Source organism: Manis pentadactyla, chromosome 4 (assembly GCF_030020395.1).
Source record: "Manis pentadactyla isolate mManPen7 chromosome 4, mManPen7.hap1, whole genome shotgun sequence".
In the NCBI taxonomy this organism is placed as follows: domain Eukaryota; kingdom Metazoa; phylum Chordata; class Mammalia; order Pholidota; family Manidae; genus Manis; species Manis pentadactyla.
In genome coordinates, this window is record NC_080022.1 from 102,409,441 (window position 1) to 102,430,059 (window position 20,619).

General features: G+C 44.9%; 1 protein-coding gene and 1 pseudogene across 1 annotated transcript in view; both read left to right on the top strand.

The window, feature by feature from the left end:
* LOC118931520 (dynein axonemal heavy chain 9-like) overlaps positions 1-20,619 on the top strand; it is a 215,598-nt gene that overhangs the window by 104,762 nt on the left and 90,217 nt on the right. Inside the window, 5 exon segments of the mRNA XM_057499467.1 lie at positions 4,291-4,482; positions 5,196-5,251; positions 8,049-8,153; positions 12,006-12,021; positions 13,681-13,822. Of these exon segments, the coding sequence (XP_057355450.1) occupies positions 4,291-4,482; positions 5,196-5,251; positions 8,049-8,153; positions 12,006-12,021; positions 13,681-13,822 (511 nt within the window).
* LOC130683396 (rho-related BTB domain-containing protein 3-like) lies at positions 15,899-19,858 on the top strand (annotated as a pseudogene).

Consider the following 20,619-nt stretch of genomic DNA (forward strand, 5'->3'; position numbering starts at 1 on the left):
TGCCTTTGTGGTCTGAGAAGCTGGTTGGTACAATTTCAATCTTTTAAAATTTACTGAGGCTCTTTTTGTGGCTTAGTATATGATCTATTGTTGAAAATGTTCCATGTGCACTTGAGAAGAATGTGTATCCTGTTGCTTTTGGATGGAGTGTTCTGTAGATGTCCATTAGGTCCATCTGTTCTAATACGTTGTTCAGTGCCTCTGTCTCTTATTGTCTGTCTGGCTGATCTGTCCTTTGGAGTGAGTGGTGTGTTAAAGTCTCCTAAAATGAATGCATTGCATTCTATTTCCCCCTTTAATTCTGTTAGTATTTGTTTCACATTTGTAGGTGATCCTGTGCTGGGTGCATAGATATTTATAACAGTTAAATCCTCTTGTTGGACTGACCCCTTTATCATTATGTATTGTCCTTCTTATGTCTCTTGTTGCTTTGTTTTGAAGTCTATTTTGTCTGATACAAGTACTGCAACTCCTGCTTTTTTCTCCCTGTTAGTTGCTTGAAATATCTTTTTTCATCCCTTTATTTTCAGTCTGTGTATGTCTGTGTTTGAAGTGAGTCTCTTGTAGGCAGCATATAGACAGGTCTTGTTTTTTAATCCATTCAGTGACTGTGTCTTTTGATGGGTGCATTCAGACCATTTACATTTAGGGTGATTATCGATAGGTATGTGCTTATTGCCATTGCAGGCTTTAGGTTCGTGGTTACCAAAGGTTCAAGGGTAATTCCCTTACTATCTAACAGTCTAATTTAACTCACTTTGTGTGCTGTTACAAACAGAATGTAAAGGTTCTTTTTTTCCCCTTCTTTTTCTTCCTTCTCCATTCTTTGTATGTTATGAATCATATTCTGTACTCTTTGTCTATCCCTTGGATGACATCTATTTAGCCTGAGGAATACTTCCATCTATAGGAGTCCCTCCAAAATGCACTGTAGAGGTGGTTTGTGGGAGGTAAATTCTCTCAACTTTTGCTTATCTGAAAATTGTTCAGTCCCTCCTTCAAATTTAAATGATAACCTTGCTGGATATAGTATTCTTGGTTCAAGGCCCTTCTGCTTCATTGCATTAAATACATCATGCCACTCCCTTCTGTCCTGTAAGGTTTCTGCTGAGAAGTCTGATGATAGCGTGATGGGTTTTCCTTTGTACGTGATCTTTTTTCTCTCTCTAGCTGCTTTTAAAAGTCTGTGCTTATCCTTGATCTTTGCCATTTTAATTATTATATGTCTTGGTGTTGTCTTCCCTGGGTCCCTTGTGTTGGGAGATCTGTGTACCTCCATGGTGTGAAAGACTATCTCCTTCTCCAGATTCAGGACGTTTTTAGCAATTACCTCCTCACTGACACTTTCTATCCCTTTTCCTCTCTCTTCTTCTTCTTCTGGTACTCCTATAATGAGAATATTGTTCTGTTTGGATTGGTCACACAGTTGTCTCAATATTCTTTCATTCTTAGAGATCCTTTTTTCCTCTCTGTGCCTCAGCTTCTTTGTATTCCTCTTCTCTAATTTCTATTCCATTTACAGTCTCTTCTACTACATCTAATCTGCTTTTAAATCCCTCCATTGTATGCTTCATTTCAGGTATGGAATTTCTTAATGATTGAACCTCCAACTTAAATTCATTCCTGAGTTCTTGAATATTTTTCTGTACCTCCATAAGCAAGTTTATGATTTTTATTTTAAACGCTCTTTCAGGCAGATTGGTGAGTTCAGTTTCATTTGAGCCTTTTTCTGGGGTTTGTGAGATTTTGGTCTGGACATGTTCTTTTGATGTTTCATATTTCTGTGTGGTGCCCACTAGTGCCCAGAAGCTCTAGTCTCTCGAGCTGCTCAGCCCCTAGAGTGAGGTTGGGGGTTGTAGGGGAGCAGTGCTGTTGCCTGGGGGGGAAAGATCTGTTTCCTGATTCCCATCTGTGTTGCCTGTCTCCACTGTCAGAGCCAGTCAGCTGAGCACACAGGCGCAAGCCTCTGTGCTTTGTGTCTCTAGCTGTTGTAGGCGGGGCCTCCCTCTGGCTGGCCAGATGGCAGTGCAGTGACAGCCGGTTTGTGAACTGTTGCCATCAGGCCAGGAGGAAGGTGCAGCAGGCTGGGTGTCACAGTAGGGGGCCTCGGAGCTAAGTAGGCAGCCAGGGGGATGAGGCACCTGAAGCTCCCAAAAGTTCCCGAAGATCTGGGCAGAGCAGCCTAGACAACCTTGTCCAGCTCTCCCCTTCCCCGCACAGCAGGCTCTGCGCAAACCCCGCCCCTTCAGCAGCCCTCTTGCTGCTAGAAAGCCTCTCAAACTGCCGCCTTGACTGACACAGAGTGGCCGGGTGTGGATCCCCTCCTCCACAAACGGCCGGAATCTCACTCTCAAGCACTCCACCTGTCTGAGCTCCTCAACGTCCTGAGCACCACACAGTGTAGGTTTGTGCTCCCAAGGCAGACCTCCAGGGCTGGGTGTTCAGCAGCCCCAGGCTTCCACCCCCTCCTCCAGTCCGCGGTTTCTTTTCCGCCCGTTGGTGAGCTGGAGTGGGGGAAGGGCCTGGGTCCCGCTTGATTAAGGCTTTTGTAAGTTTCCCGCTGGGGTGGGGAAGGGCCTGGGTCCCGCCTGATTAAGGCTTTTGTAAGTTACCCGCTGGGGTGGGGGAAGGGCCTGGGTCCCGCCTGATTGAGGCTTTTGTCCGTTACCGCTGGGGTGGGGGAAGGGCCTAGGTCCCGCCTGATTAAGACTTTTGTACGTTACCCGCTGGGGTGGGGGAAGGGCCTGGGTCCCGCCTGATTGAGGCTTTTGTCCGTTACCCGCTGGGGTGGGGGAAGGGCCTGGTTCCTGCCTGATTGATGCTTTTGTCTGTTACCCGCTGGGTGGGGGAAGGGCCTGGGTCCCGCCTGATTAAGACTTTTGTACGTTACCCGCTGGGGTGGGGGAAGGGCCTAGGTCCCGCCTGATTGAGGCTTTTGTCCGTTACCCGCTGGGGTGGGGGAAGGGCCTGGTTCCTGCCTGATTGATGCTTTTGTCTGTTACCCGCTGGGGTGGGGGAAGGGCCTAGGTCCCGCCTGATTGATGCTTTTGTACGTTACCCGCTGGGGTGGGGGAAGGGCCTGGGTCCTGCGTGATTGATGCTTTTGTACGGTTACCCGCTGGGGTTGGGGAAGGGCCTGGGTCCCGCCTGATTAAGGCTTTTGTTCGTTTCCCTGTTTCGTGAGGTCTGTTCTGTTAGTGAGATCTGTGTGCAGTCTGGTTCAGCTTTCTTTCTTGTTGCTGTTTTAAGGTTAGTTGTACCAATTAACTATATTTTCATTATTTCAATTAACTATATTTCACTATTTGTGGCTTTGGGAGGAATTTTCCATCTCACCTCTCATGCCGCCATCTTAAATCTCTCTAGGTAGATGATAGAGAAGTAAATAGATAAAAGGATGGATAGGTAGATAATAGATGATAGATAAATGGATAAGATGAACAGACATGGGTAGGTACATAGATGATAGAAAGGTAAGTAGATAAAGGATGGATGGGTAATAGATGATAGATAAATAGATAAGGTAGACATTGACAGGATAGACAGGCATGGGTAGGTAGCTAGATGATAGACATAGATTGATTATGATAGAGTATAATCCAGTTCACTTGGAGAGTTAAGGAAGATATAGGAAATAATTAGGAGACATACTAGACAGTATGTAGAATGTGTGTTCTACAAACTCTTCTCCATGAAAGAAGTAGGGGAAGAGCTACAGAATGGTCAGGAAAGACATCATGGAGGATGAGAGACCCGTGGCTGTTTAATGTGTCAAACAGGGGATGTAACATTTTAACACAGCCTAACGCATTACAGTGTTAACTTTAAGGACACAGCCAAGTTCTCTGTGCTGCTCCTGGGGCTGACTTCACCCTGGGCTCTCCTCACAGAGCATGGTTGGGATGAGCAGAGGAGGGATAGAAGTCAGGGAGATCTGTTGTGCCTTTCACCAGGCAGCCGTGTGATGGGCTGTGCACAATTCCCACAGCAGCATGCTCTCCGGAGAACAAGCTAGAAATGAACACAGAGCACTGGTGAGGACATCAGAGTGGATGGGGGAGCAGGAGAAGATGGGAGATAGGGTTGAATAAGGGGAGGGACACATAACCTCCAAGAGAATGAGACCTCGGTGGTGGGCAGCAGAGACACCCGCAGGCTTTGCAACATGGTAGCATCATGATGAAAACACCGTATTTCAGGAAGACTCCCTGGACAGCCAGATGAAAGGAGACCGGAAGAGACTGGAAGGAACGAAACTTTGGGTGAGACCATGGCTGTCATTGAAACCAGAGGGCGACGATCTGGAGGCTGGGGTGGTAGATGTGGACAAGAAAGAAAGAGAGGCTCAGAAAGCTCCCATGATACCTAGTGACTATGGAAGGCATGGGCGGTGGAAGAGGGAGGCGCTCAAGAAGAGAGTGGGGCTGCACTCAAGGACCCACACATCCCCTTTACCGCAGGATTTCTATGTGGGGCTGTCAGGTCAGGGCTGGACACAGAACAGCATGGAGACTTGGGAAAAGGAAAGTTTTTGCTTTACTCAGTGACAGTTGGGAAATCTATAAAACTAGCCACTTTCTCTGGAAATGGTTTTAGTGCTAAGACGTTCTTTGTATTATACAGCAGTACTTCCCCCTTGACCTCAATTTGGAGATGTGATTGCTGAGACATCAAAGGGTTTTGAACCTGAAAGAATCTGGAATTATTTGTTGACCTCTCTGCAGCATCAACGCTATAGGACACCTGCTCCCCCTTGAGAAGTGCTGCCCCCTTGGTTTCTGACACAGACTCCCATAGTTCTCCTCTAACTCTGATCCTGCCTTCCCAATCTCATTTCTGGTCCTCTGTTCTAAGTTCAAGTTCTCCCTGGGTACTGATGACTCCCAAATCTACCTCCCTGCTCACCGCCGTCTAGCCGTCTCTCCAGCTGGGCAGCAGAGTCCCCATCCGGATGTCCATCTCTCCTACTTGGTTAACCCTCTCTTTTCAGGCAGCTCCTACCCACTCCTGCCTTCCTCCCAGCCAGATCCCTCACCCCATCAAGACTGTCATCACATTGTGCCTTGTGGTCCAGGGAGCAGATCATAAGACACCCTGATTGTATCATGTCTTCCTTCTTGGTTCCATCAGTCACCAATGTTATTTCTCCTTCAGCACCTCTCACTGCCACGCCTGTTGTTACTGTCCTGTCCTAGCCCAGAAGCTCACCATCGAATGGCAAGGAACACACAGCCTAGTTTATGGTGCCGTGGTATGATGGCTGGTCACAGGACAGGGCTCTGTGGAGTCCCGGCCTCTGCCCAGGCCCTCAGGGGGTAAAGTGAGGCGGCGGCCAGTATCTGCCTATAGAAACTACTCTTTTCTCTTTGATATATTGAATTTCCATTTGATGAAAGGGACCACAGCTTTAAAAAGCTTTTAGAATTACCGTTAATGCAGAAAAATGTGGATTTTTATTTCTGAATGTCCACATAAGTATTGGTGACATTGACAGGTTACTTTATATATCTCAAATCTAATAATATAGACAGCATGCCTCATTTTATTGTGCTTTGCTTTATTGCATTTGGCAGATACTGCATTTTTTATGGATTGAAGGTTTGTGGCAACCCTGCGTCAAGACGGTCTATGGGCGCCATGTTTTCTGACAGCATTTGCTCACCTTGTATCACATTTGGGTAGTGATATTCAAACTTTTTCATTATTATTGTATCTGTTATGGTGGTCTGTGATCAAGGATTATGACTGTCTGAGAGCTCAGATGGTGGTTAGCATATTTTAGCAATATTTTTTATTTTGTATTTTTAATGAAGATATATGTAATATTTTAATTAAAGTATTTTTAATTAAGGTATGTATGTATTTTTAGACATAATACTGTTGCATAGTTAGTGGACTATAGTACAGTGCAAACATAACTTTTACATGCACTGGGAGCCACAAAATTCATTTGACTCACTTTATTGCAGTATTTGCTTTTTGTTGGTGTGCAACTGAACTCACAATATCTCTGAGCTGTGCCTGTAATATACATTACTATGTATATCTCAAATATTATATATATTTATGTGTGTATACACACGTATGTCTATATACACATACTCACAAATATAATAATAGCAATATCTGCTTGCAGGATTGTTTTGAGCACACAAATGCAATGCCTGGAACTTATGTTACCTCTTTAGAGAGACTGTGACTTGCAGTCTGAAATAGCCACAGCACCCTCATTTTAAGACTCCAGTGGGACTCACCAGTATCTGATAGTTCTTTGTTTCTGTGTCATTGTCTGTTTCCCCCCTTATGTACGGAAGCCCCACAAAAATAGGGGCTTTGTTTTTCTTGTTCACTGCTGATTCCTCGTGACCTAGGACAATCCCCAGCACATAGTAAATGCTTAGTAAGTTTTTGTGTTCAGGTTGGAGAATCAGTTCATTCAAGGAGCTTAATAAAAGGTAGGGTTTACTCTTCTTTCCTGACTTTTCAAAGTCTGTCCCAAATCCAACCTAGCTTACGTGATGTTAGACTGGTTCTCCTAAAATGTTGATTTTAATCATGTTTGCTTCTGCTCCAGATCTCCAAAGAGCCCTTATAAAGTTCAAAGCTTTTCATAAACCAGGACTACCTTTGGGTAGTTCAGCTTTCCAGCCAAAGTGACCCCTTAATGTTTCTCTGGACATATCTTATTTTGCTTATCCTATGTCCATAATCTTTCCTCCTCCTGGAAAGCCCTTACCTTCCATTCTGCAGACACAAATACTGTTCTTCTATTAAGCCAGTATTCTCAGTGTATTTTCTGAAGGTACCATATAGTCTGTGAGATACCAATGCCCCAGATCCTCTGACTTCTGTTCTTGTGTTTCCACTACACTGTTTGCCAGTATGCATTCTGAGAAAACCAGGGGATGTGAGGGGAGGAAAAAAAAAGCCATATAACAAAGTAGAACTAATTTAATTTTGCCTTCTCAGGGCCCTTAAAATGCTGAGAGACAGTGTGAATTGGCAAAAGTAGGTTATAGAATGCAGTGTTTCCCAAACTTGCTTAACCAAAAAACACTGTCTTCAAGGAGCATCTCCCAGATTTGGCACTGCATGAATTAAACTTCGGAAAGTGCTGTTTTAATGCAATCTGAAATGCACCCCTTTGATAAACTGATCACTCTAGAGTGCTTTGACCCCCTCTTCGCTGAACTCCGTAACACTTGTGGTATATTATCCATCAGAATCACTGTTCATGTAGCAATTTATACATTTTATTGGTATACTTTATCTCCACAACCTAATTAGAAGTTCTTGGAGGGAGTGAGCCCCTCTATGCCTAGTACGTGAGCTGTGCACACAGCTGATGGTGAGAAAGTGCCCAGTTAGTACATGAGTGGGACTTTCCCATTCTTTGCATGTTCTCAGCACTTTAACAGTGTCTCCTTGCTCATGGCCTTGAAGGTCTCCCTGTAACCTCTGCCTTTATATTGCTCTGTGCTTACTAGTTCACACTGAATGGCCAGAATGGTTTCTATTTTTAGGACAGATATATCATCTTACCTCTGAAATTCTTTGCTCTCATTTGAAAAGATTTACCTGTAGTTTATTTTCTACAGATGTTATCACTTCCCATCCCCAAGCTCCAGCTTCCTATCACTCTGGAAAACCTGGGTACTTGGGCATGGATTTAAAGATACAAACTCTTTTTTTTTTTTTTAATCAGTGCCTGCCAAAGGCTGAGTGGCAGGCTTTTTGTCTGTACAGTACAAGAAAAATAATATTTTATTCCTTTCTTGGGATTTTGGAAGCTACACAATCAACAGTAATGGAAACCTGATGGTATTTTAAAGGGATTTTAGTCCAAGTGTCTTGAAAAGGTTCTGTTTGATCCCATGTCTGATGTTGGCACCCATAGCCATAAAAAAGTCAATTGTCCTTGAAATTTTAAGTTAATCAAGTTTAGGGGGACTGAAAGTATCTATAATGAAGAGAATAAAAAATGATGTAGCCATGTGATGGTAAGCCTGGCACTGACAGCAATCTAATCTTCATGTATTTTGTTGCAGTCTTGCGGCAACATCTACAAGGGCCTGGCTCAGACAGGTGCCTGGGGCTGTTTTGATGAGTTTAATCAAATCTCCGTGGAAGTCTTGTCAGTGGTGGCCGTGCAGGTATGGGGGCCAGATGCTGTTCGGAGCCTTGCGGTCTGGATGCCACGTGCTGTGGAAGTCTACAGCCTCTTGTTTTCTATCTCTCTTGACCCACTTCCCCATCCCTTTCTCCCTGGGCGTTTCCCCTTCCCCCTCTGAACCCAGGCAGGGAGCAGCTTCTTTTATCCTCTGGTCTTGGGGTTCTTTCTCTCCCTCTCCCCTCTGCCTTTCTCACCACTCTCCTCTACACCCTTCACACCTCCTCCTGCTGGCCCAGCCTCAGGCTGTCTTACCAAATGTAAGTGTCCTTCCTCGAGGAGGCCATGCCCAAGAGCCACTGTCCCCAGTGCATAATGGGTAGACCCTGCAAATTGGCCTTATTTTGAAACAGCCCAGCATGAAGCCAGTAATGGTTTTTCCACAGTCAGTTCCCTTTTGTTTCTGAAGTTCTGCTTCTGAAATAAGTTCAACCTGGAATTCCCTGATGCTTTTACACTCCAGTCTAGGAACACACCCACAGGGGACATTCTCAAGGAAGCGGACAAACCAAAGCCCAGGCAAAATCTGAGCCATGACCACTGAAAATCATAGCCAAGGAGAAAATTGCACCTAATTACTCATGCAGCAATCCAGGCTGGCATATTGGTTCAGGGACTGCACCAGCTGTGGCGTTTCTCTCCCCCTGTGCCTCTCCTCCGCTCGGCAGCTTGTCTGTCTGTGCTCCTTTTCCAGTAACTTCTACAAAAATGAGTACACTTTGGTGTCCTCATAGGTGGGTATTTTCATGTCTCTGTCAGGTTGTTCAAGCAGAATTGCATATCCAATTGGAAAAAAGTGTGGCAATTCCAAAAGCAATTACTCTGCTATTTGTAAATGTATAACACACTTTTTTTCCTGGAATTTTGCCATTATTGTTTCTACTGACTCTCTAGGCCTTTTGGGTTTTCTGGGCCCAGGGCGTGCTCTACCGGGACACACTCCTCCACTTTGTATGTCCAGCCCCTTGTCCCCCCTCCACACTCTGGCCAGAAGTCCCTGCCCTTCCCTCCCTCCTTGGTATGAGCCCCCACAGTGCGCTGGGCCGAGGTGCAAAGCAGCCAGAGCTGCAGATCAGTTGGCAAGGCCTTGGGAGCCCCCCAAAGTGGCATTCTGAGTACTCAAGGTGTGGAAGAAATGCTAGAGTCTCAGAGCCAAGGGAGTCTTTCTGTGTAACACCCTTTATAGGGGAGCTGAAGTTCTAAGGTAAAAACACAGACACATTTTAAAAATGTGAAAAGAGATGAGTGGGTTGCACTTCCTGAAGGCAGCAGACGCCAGCCTACCACTGCAGGGCGGAGCTTGGCATGAGCCAGGTAAGATCTTAGGAACATGTGGCACCTGGAGGCAAAGGCTGGGAAAGAGGATAACACCACACACTGTAAGGGGATAAGGGAGATGGGTGCCTAGTAAAGCTGGGAGGATTCATGTGACATAAAGCAAGCCGATGACCTCCCTAAAATATGTCACCAGCAAGGACTTTAATACTTCATGAGTGGGTCTGAGGCAAGGCCCTAGCCTGGGTGGGGAGAGACAGGGGCAGAACCCTCTGTGGTCCCAAGTTCCAGTCTCTGAAGAGAGAGGTGTGCTCAGGATATCCAATCAAGCCCCCTTGACAAGTAAACATGGCTTGTGCAGGTAATAGGACCAATCATTTGAAATCAGGGCTCGCCTACAATATAGAGAAATAAAACCTCTGCATTGAAAAATATAAGGCAGAAAGGAAGCTACATCAGAGAAGTGCAGTTACAGGTCCTGGAGGCTAGAAAGAAGTGGTAAGCCTGTCGCTGGTTGAAGGCCCATGGAGGGAAATGAGGTACAGGGCAGGGTGGCCCAGTGGCAAGGACACTTACGTGGACTCCGCCCCACCACAGACCTGCTGTGAACAATCTGCATTTGCAAGAGATCTCTAAAGATTCCTAAGCACTGGCAAGCTGGAGACATGCTGCTCTGGCTGCACATTAGCATGGCGTGGGCAAGTCTGAAAAAATAGCTAGGCACAAATGCAGTGTCCATGCACAAAGATTCCGATTTCATTGGGAAGGACCTAGGCATAGAGTTGTTTGGCTTTTTTTTTAACTTCCCACATGGTTCTCATGTTTGATGTTCAGTAAACTTTGAGAACCAGAGCTGAGAAGGAGACTAACAAGAAAGGAAACCATCTTGAGGGCTGGGGAGTTTGGTTCACATCAGGACCCATAGGATTGAGCATGGCTGGTCCAGGTGGGTGACCTACAGGGACATGTCCTCTTCACGGGAGGTGGGGCAGAAGGGAGTGAGGATGCAGGGAGGGGACAGTCTGCAGCTATGAAGGGGACAGGGCAGCAGCAGGTCTGAGCAGAAATCTAAGAATCAGCTAGACTGGGGTGGTTCCTGAACTTTAGCATGCATCAGAATCACCTGGATGGCTTATGAAAACTCACTTGGTCTTTGGACCTCACCCCCAGAGTTCCTGATTTGGCCCATTGGGGGTGGGGCCAAGAATTTGCATGTGAATTTGGTAAGACCCAGAGACACAGTCTGTGGAATAGTGGACAAGTCACTTATAGCTCTTGGCCTCTGTTTTCTCAATGGTAAAATGGTAAAATGTGTAATCAAGATCCCAGTTTTCTCAACTTTTGGCACTATTGTCTTGGGCCTGATAATTCTTTGTTACATAGATGTGTCCTGTGCATTGTAAGACATTTAGCCACATCTCTGGCCTCCACCCTGTAGGTGCCCCCCTGTTGTGCCCACAAGAATGTCTCCAGACATGGCCAAACATCCCCTGGGAGAACACTGATTTCTACTAGCTCTGCATTTTTGTTTGTTTTCTTTAATGGGTGACAAAGTGCCTTGTCGTATTTCCTGGGAATTTAGGTCTCTAAATTATAACAAACGATTATTTGCAGGGCAAAACAAATGTCTCAGAACTGGTATACAATTGACAAGGGGCCGCATATGGCTGGGCACAGTCTTCCTTCTGGTAGGAGGCAGTTTGGGGAAGTGCTGAAAAACACTGCTTTGGCACCAGATTGCCTGGTTTTTAACTCAGGTTGCCCCCCTTACGAACTGTTAGACATTTGGCAAGTTTCTCTTAACCTTTTATTTTGAACCAATTTTAGATTCACAGAAAAGTTGCAAAAATAGCACAGAATTCTGACATCTCATTTCCGTAGCCACCACTAACGTCAACGTCTTACCTGACTGTAGTACAGCTCCTTAGCTGCCTTCTGCCTCAGCTTCCTTGTTTGTTAAACAAGAATCCCCCCATCTACACAGCTGTTGAGAGGACAGAATGGAATGATCATGCAAAAAGGCTCTGAAAAGCACTGGCACATATCAGCTACTCAACAAACACCAGTTGTTATTTTGTTGTCATTCCCTTGTGGCTTTAAAATCTCCCAAAGCGAAGAGTTTTTAATGGAGAAACAGACCCCTAGGGTGAGGAGTGTAAGTGACTTCTCAGGTATCAGTCTGTACCTACCTGTGTGCACCAGCTGGGCTTGCAATTTAATTCATACAGTCCCAGTCCACCTGCTTCTTCCTCTGCCCCAGCATCCTGAAGGACTGCTGGAAGTTGTCAGGGCCTCCTGGCCCTGACCACTGTTACATTCCGAAAGCTCATGCAGTGCACCTTGGCTGCTGCTAAGGCAGTGAGGAAATGCAAGCGGACCTGCTCCTGTCCTGCACAGGCTGGGCCAGTGGAGCCTGCTATAAGCACCAACACACCAACCTTAACTGCATTCCTCGAGTCTGCTCAACATTCAACCCTAAGGGCCCTCCTATAGCATTTTTACACAGAAGCACAGATGCCTGCAGTCCTCCAGCACATCATCATTTCTCAGTGAGTGTGAGGTTTCTAGCCTTCAGAGTCACAGGAGGGCATGCTGAGTCAGAGCGAGCTGCAGAAAGGGTCCGGGGGTCACCTTTGCCCAAGGGTGCCACATCAAGTTGTAAGTGGCAATAAGCTCACTTCCCCATTTCAGTAACAAGGTGAGAGCTCAGTGTATTTTACAGATGAGAGGACAGGGCTGGAGGAGATAACACAGGCTTCACCACTCCCATATCTCACAGGGTGACAGAGTGGCAGAGCTGTGCCATGAGCACCATGAGAAGCAGCAGGGCTCCATCTGTTGGTGGCGCACTGGGCACTGGAGACCACCTTTGCCAGAATGTCATTGACATTCTGTACACGGGAAAGAAGTTTCAGTTGCAAACTAATTGCTGTGAGCTCGAGTGTATTCAGTCATCAGAGCTTTACTCTGGGAAGGAGCTGAATCCTGATTGTGGAACAGGCATGTATTCTGGCAGCCATTCCCTTCCAGGCACTGGAGAGACAGAGCTGGTCCAGCTGCTGTTTGTGGTCCGGCTGTCTCTCTGTCTCTTTCTCTCTCTGTCTCTCTGTGTCTCTCTCTCTCACACACATACCCATCCTTACAGTCCAGTCTCCACAGAAGCCATAGCTATTCTAACCACCCTGAATTTAGCTGACAGGCTTGGGGCTCATTCAAAATCTTGCACTGAGCCTAGCTTCCAGGTTTTACATTCAAGAACCCTGAGAGACTGGAAAGACTCAGAAACATTCTGGGGTCCAGCACACCCCTTTTGTCTTCCTCCTTTTGCTGCTGCTGATTTCTGCACACATTTTTTCAAAGCACCAAATGTGAAAATAAATGGATGAATTTCATTTCTGTTTCTCCTCCCACTGCTATAAGAGCAATCTAGCAGGTAGATATGACCCAGTCAGGCTTCAGCTTCAATCTCCTCTGGCTCCAGACCACATTTAAGAAAAAGGCGAATCTCTTTAGAAAGGCCCCAGTAGCCCTTGAAGATCTGGCTCCTGCCTCCCTTTGCCACTTTGGCCCTTTCTAGTCACCACCATACATGGAACACTCCATCCCTAAAGGGGTCACCTGTGCATACACAGTCTGTTCTAGAACATAGTCTGGGGAGTGGCTGTGAGGAGCTAAACCAAGATGAGGATGATCACATTAGCAGTTTCCATGTGAGCTGCTATTTTCTGGCAGCATTTCCTGAATGCTAAGCTCTTTACAGACTGTATTTTGTTTAATCCTCCGAACAATCCCAATGGCTTCATCATGCTGTGGCTAAGAGCCAGGCCCGGCTCATCATTGAGAAATGGGGACAATGGTATTGAAGTGCTCCCCTCAAAAGGATCATGGTGAAGATCAAATGAGTTAATGCACAAAACATGCTCAGAAAGGTGCCTACATGTGGCTGGTGCTAATACCCTTAGCTGTTTCCAGAGAGGGGGCCGATGTTCAGAGAGGTCGGTTCACTCCCAGCCTCTTAGTCAGTGTGTTGTGCATATGGATAAGGGTGGCCCGAGTTCTTTTACAGGTGTAGCCAGGGCCCATCAGTACGGATCCAGCATGCAATCCTGTCCTTCACTGAAAGGGGCCACAGAGCAAGTGTGTGAACCATGGGTTCCAGCCTGAGCTGCCACCCGCCACTGAAGCACAGTGGAAGCATTTTCTGTTGACTTGTTCACCAGGTGAAAAGCATCAAGATGCAATTCAAGATAAGAAGCAGCAGTTTGGCTTCCTTGGGGAGGAAACTAGCCTGAACCCCTCTGTGGGTATCTTCATCACCATGAACCCTGGCTACACTGGCCGCACAGAGCTGCCGGAGAACCTCAAGGCCCTCTTCAGGTGAGAGTCAGCTCTGCCCCAGGCAAGTGCCCCAAAGAGAAGTTTCTTTTATTTTTCCCACTGAAAATGTATGACATATATATCAGAAGAAATTTGGAATGCTTTAAAAAGTAGATTTTACAAAACCATCTTTAATGCTATCACTGATGAAATTATGTTTTGCTTAATTGTGTTCTGTTCTTCTTTATATGTATACTATAAAGTCATATTTGTAGTCTACATTTGTGGTCTACACACCGTTTCACATTGGTTTGTTTTTTCAGTTCACAGTCTATCATAATCCTAGCATAGATAGTGTCTTCTCTTAGGCAGTCTTAAGAAATCTTCTTTCATGACTGCATTTTATTCTATCAAGTGCATGGTTCACAGTGTAATTAACAAGTCCCCATAGTTAAATATTAGGACTGTTTCCAACATTTAAAACGAATTTATGCATAATGTGGTAATATACATCTTTGTATGTAAGTCTTTTTTTTACTGTATGCATGATTATTTTCTTTGGCTAGCTTCCCAGAAGTGGAATCACTGAGTTAAGAGGAAGGAACATTTTTAAGGTTCTTGATACACATTGCCAAATTGCTTTCTAAAGAGAGTAGTGCCGAATGACACTCCTAGTAGCAATGCATGAGGGCACCTCTTTTACTTTACTTTTGCCACCAGTGGGTATCGCCATGCATGCAAATCTTCTTTATTGTGTGCAATAAAAGAAACAAATGCATTTTGTAGCAGGGACTGGAGTCTCCATTCTTTTTTCAGAAGAGAAGCCAGCCCAACAAAAAGAAAGTGAAAAGATGCTTCTACTTCATGGCTTTTGATTTTCTGCCTGTGAGCTGGTACCTAACAGAGAGAGGCTATGAGAGCTCTGATAAAGCTGTTGGTCTTGTCTCTAGACTGAGAGACCCAGGCCTGTCTGTTTGGGGGTGCAGAGGCTTAGGGGACTGCCGGGAAGCTCCTGTATATATTGGTCCCTCACATTTAAATGGTTCCCATGGTGGCAAATCCCTGTGTCACTTGGAGAGGTGTGTGGCTTTCCTTCAGGCTTATCCTCCAGTTTATCCAAGAGCTTGTTGGAATGTCAACAGGCTGTCTAAGCTGGTACCACAAGATACAGGATTGTTTGCTATTTGTTTACACAAAGTGTTTATTACATAAGGCTTGTGCTACAAATAATGATGGGGGTGACTTATCACCCTGGTAAGAATTATTCCTTACATTTTGTTGCTGAATTTCAAGGGAATACAGAAGAAAATTTGGGGGGACAAAACAGAAACATATTTGTAAAAACAAAAAATGCAAACACCTACTTTAACATTAATTCTCACAAAACCCCTATGAGATGGATACTATTAGTTTTCCCCTTGCTCAGTGAGAAAACAGTCAAGAAATTGCCAGGGTAGATCCCTGTTACTGGGGTTAGCTAGTAACCCAACTAGTAAGCAGCAGTACCGGAGTTTGCACCCCGGCATCTGACTGCAGACACTCTGTCCCTCCCCATCTCAGGCCTGTCATCATGGGATGCTCAGCAGAGCCCTTGGCATTCTTTCTTCCAATGTGATGTGAACAGAGTGTTTCTTTTTCAAACTTGGCATGAGACCCTGTATATAGTTTAGTATGTATGTTGCCTTTATTAGTTAATGTTTTCCCATGTCATTACATAGTTTTTCTCATACCACATTACTTTTTGTGGCCACACTACATTCTGTTGTATGGACGCATATTTAACTTTATTTCAGGCTTCAAAGTAATTTTGAGCATCTGTGCATTTGGTTGCTCCTTTGAGTTTGGATGCAATGTGAAACAACTTAAAGGAAAGATGTAAGCGACTGATATGTTTTTGAAAATTTTTATCTGTAGGAAAAATGCAATTAAAGGAATAAATAGGGGGCCTCGGCGGGGAGCGCGTCGTGCTGCGCCCGCCCGCCGGGCCAGCGGAGGGGGGCGGCGGCCCCGCTCTCCTCCTCACCCATCTAGGCCAGAAGGAGGAGCAGCCGCAGGAGGTGACAGCTGCCCGGCCGCGGGAGCGCGGTGGAGAGGGGGCTGCAGCGCCCAGGCGCCGGGTGACTCCCGGCAGCGGCGGCCGCCCGGGATGTCCCCGGGCACTTCCTGACTGGCTGGCAGGCGCGTGCGGCCCGACTCGCACGGCCCGGCCCCCCTGGCTGGTTGGGGGGCCCGCTCTGCGTCGGCCGCGGGGCGGTGGAGGCGCGCGAGGGGGCAGCGGCCGGGGATGAGCTGACTGCGGCTAAATACGCCGCCCACGGGCCGCGAGAGGCCGCGAGGAGCCGCTTTTCTCCCAGTCGTCGCCCTGCGCTTGGATTCGAGATCATGTCCATTCACATCGTTGCGCTGGGGAACGAGGGGGGTGCGTTTCACCAGGACAATCGGTCGTCGGGGCTCATCCGCACTTACCTGGGGAGAAGCCCACTGGTCTCAGGGGAGGAAAGCAGCTTGTTGCTGAACGCGGCCAGTACGGTCGCGCGCCCGGTGTTCACCGAGTATCAGGCCAGCGCGTTTGGGAATGTCAAGCTGGTGGTTCACGACTGTCCCGTCTGGGACATTTCTGACAGTGATTGGTATACCTCTCGAAATCTGATTGGGGGTGCTGACATCACTGTGATCAAATATAACGTAAATGACAAGTTTTCATTCCATGAAGTAAAGGATAATTATATTCCAGTGATAAAAAGAGCATTAAATTCAGTTCCAGTTATCATTGCTGCTGTTGGTACCAGACAAAATGAAGAATTACCTTGTATATGCCCACTATGTACCTCAGACAGAGGGAGCTGTGTCAGTACAACAGAAGGGATCCAACTTGCTAAAGAACTAGGAGCTACTTATCTTGAACTACACAGCCTTGATGACTTCTACATAGGAAAATATTTTGGAGGAGTGTTGGAGTATTTTATGATTCAAGCCTTAAATCAGAAGACAAGTGAAAAAATGAAGAAAAGGAAAATGAGCAACACGTTTCATGGAATTAGACCACCTCAGCTTGAACAACCAGAAAAAATGCCTGTCTTAAAAGCTGAAGCATCACATTATAACTGATTTAAATAATTTGCTGCTCTGCTGTCAGTGTGTGGATGTGATATTTTACAACCCAGATTTAAAGGAAGTTGTAGAGGCCCACAAGATCGTTCTCTGTGCCGTAAGCCACGTCTTCATGCTGCTTTTCAATGTGAAGAGTCCCACTGACATTCAGGATTCCAGTATCATCCGAACCACCCAGGATCTCTGCTATAAACAGAGATACTGCATTTCCAGGTGCTGGCCAGGATTCTCCAGGCAACCCACCATTACGAGTCATTGTTAAAGACACCCTCTTCTGTTCTTGCTTATCGGACATTCTGCACTTCATTTATTCAGGTGCTTTTCAGTGGGAAGAATTGGAAGAAGATATCAGGAAGAAGTTGAAAGATTCTGGGGATGTTTCAAGTGTAATTGAGAAAGTTAAATGCATTTTAAAGACACCAGAAATATTAATTGCCTGAGGAATTGCAAAACCTATCAAGCCAGAAAACCTCTGTGGTTTTATAGCACTTCCCTCAAATTTTTCCTTAATAAACCAATGCTTGCTGATGTTGTCTTCGAAATACAAGGTACGACAGTGCCAGCCCACAGGGCCATCTTGGTGGCCCGTTGTGAAGTGATGGCTGCCATGTTTAATGGGAATTACATGGAAGCAAACAGTGTTCTGATTCCAGTTTATGGTGTTTCCAAAGAGACCTTCCTGTCATTCTTAGAATACCTGTACACAGACTCCTGTTGCCCAGCCAGCATTTTCCAGGCTATGTGTCTCCTGATCTGTGCTGAGATGTACCAGGTGTCTCGACTGCAGCACATCTGTGAGCTGTTCATCATTACACAGCTGCAGAGCATGCCAAGCAGGGAGCTGGCATCCATGAACCTTGATGTAGTTGACCTGCTCAAAAAAGCCAAGTTTCACCACTTCAATTGCCTTTCAACCTGGCTACTTCATTTCATTGCCACTAACTACCTCATCTTCAGTCAAAAGCCTGAATTTCAGGACCTTTCAGTGGAAGAACGCAGTTTTGTTGAGAAGCACAGATGGCCATCGAATATGTACTTGAAGCAACTTGCGGCATACAGGAAGTATATTCACTCTCGGAAATGTCGTTGCTTAGTAATGTAACCTGGAGCTTTTATATACATATGCTTTTAAAATTATTATTACAAAGGGGATAACTCTGGGTTCCAGTAAAATTCTTATGACCGATACCCATAAGGGCGTTAAAAAAAATCAGCATACAGCTTAATGTGTTTATTAGTTCTCTTCATAAAAAACTGCTATTGCAATCTTAAAAGGGAACAAAATACCCACAGGCTAGAACTAAGGCTTCACCCTTGTGTATAAAGCTGTTGTACAGCTATTTTTTCTTTTAAATGCCCTGTTGCTTTAGTGATATTAATATTCCCCCAGTTAAGAAATGTTTAAATTAAAAAAAAATCATACAGGATTAATACAGAAATTTCATCATGTCTGATTAATTGCTCTATTAAAATAAGGGGCATTCAAAGGCTCAGTATGACTATCTCTATAATGACAAATCTAGGGTAAATTGATCAATCTGAAGTTTTCGGAATAGAAATTTGCCTGGGATTTTGAAAGTGAAGTGCCACATGGTTTCAAGTTAGTGACTGTGTTAGAGCCATCATGAAAAAATTTTCCATTTTTTATCTGGACAGCCCACTGAGCCCCCTTGTCTCCTCCCTGGGATTCCGATTAGGTAGGAACCCTAAACAGTGCTGGCCTTATGGCTGTGTAACCTGTATAGTCACACAGGGCCTCATGTTTGGGGGTGCCCCATGCTTGGTTCAGTGCTCTGCTATCGCCATCTTGAAATCCTAATACTGTTTGAAGAAGGGCCCTGCATTTCACTCTGTTTGGGGCCCCCCAAATTATGTGTATCTCCTAGCAGGATATGGCTGTTTTCCTGCTCAAGCATCATTCTTTTCAAAAACAATAAGAGGCACCAACATCAAGGGAGGAGAATGAGGCTTGCTGGAAGGGAAGAGATCCCATGGGGTTCCTCATCCTTGGGAAAGTCTGTACCCCCCCGGGCCTCTGTTGACACGTTGCCTGGTGAGTGAGAAATGCCTTGTGTTGTCTTATCTTTAGAACAATCACAGTCTGGCTCTATCACAGATGAACAAATGCTTCTTGATCATTCTGCAAAACCAGGATGTTGGTAAAAGTGCCCGACCAGCATGACTTTAGTGCACATTTGTAAAGATGCTCACAGGAAAAGATGATTTCTAAAGAATTTGCAATCAAAGGCTCAAGGGTGTTTTTAGTATACTTACTAGGATTAGGATGTCAGAGGCTTGAATCATTTGAATTCTTTCTGAGGACCACAAGGTTATTGATGAGGAATAACATGAATCTTGCCCTTCAAGATTATCTAGTAAATTGAAAGAAAGTGTATACATGAGAGACTTGTTACATCTAGTAGGATAGAGGACAGAATTATAAGTTCTCATCTATCACATGTCAACAAAAATAATTACATCAGAAGCTTAAAAGCTGAGAGATGGAAAATCAGATTACTATTTATTGCTAGCATTATTTTCATCTGTAATTCAGTATTCGGGTGTATTTTTCTTTTAATTGTCAGTGACTTAAGAATCCACATAGTTTTTCCAACTACTCAAAGATGTGATTAAGCAGTCCCATCCCATAGTATTAGACATAATATAATACAGTTAGTCCTTGGATATATACCAACACTATCAGTAAAACAATAAAAATTCCCTGCATATATCTTCCAAGAAACCTGATTGCAATTGGATTATATTCATGAAGATTAGCAGAATGCATTTTATATTTTTTGTATTTTAATCACCTGAGCTAATCAACTATTGGCAAATCCCATTTGACAAGGATTAGCATTGTAAAGAGTAGAGATACTGTGGTAGATTTCTAGAAATACATTCACATTTAAGACCTTTTAATAATAGCCTTTTCTTCATAAGTATATTCTTGCCCCTATGTGAATTATAGCACTTAAAATTCTAATTCAGTAACTTTTCATCTAGGAAATTGGAAAATACAAGTTTTAAAAGAAAGTATTTTCTTGAAAAAAAAAAAGGAATATAATAACCTTAGGCTCCTATTACATACCTAATCAGTTTTGAAAGTGAGTAATTTTAAAATCAAATGTTTCTAGAGCTAGAGGGGGAAAATCACAGGAAATCCTTATGCACAGACAGAAGTCCCCTTCTGTAGTCTCCTGTACACCATTCTGTGGCAAGTGGGGTTCATAGGTACCTACTTTAGATCTCAGCATGAGAGATTTCCACGTGTATGTGGCAAGTACAAGGGAAGCCTGAGCATCAGGACTTGGAGGTGACACATGTTCTGAGAATGGGGAATGGGGAGATTCTCATTTTCTTGTGGACACCAAGAGAGACTCAGTTCCTCAAGCTTAGCCCTTAATCTATTATAGAAGATTACCAATCTAGTAATCCACTAATTACTAAGGCTTTACTGATCTGTGCCTTGTGCAAGGCACACAGGATTCAGGTTGCAAGACTCAGCTGTGGCCCCATTTTTGCCCTTACCTGCTGACATCATCCATCACCTTGTACAAGAGTTCACTTCCTTTATCCTTAGTTAGCTCATCTTTAAATTGAGGGTCTTTGATGAAATAATTGCTAAGGTCTCAGTTTTTGCACTCACAAATGCCTCTGTCCATGATCTCAGCCAGTGACTCTTGTCTTACAAGCTCCCTGCAACTCTATGGTTGGGAAACCTAATTGGCTCTCTGTGTCCTTGT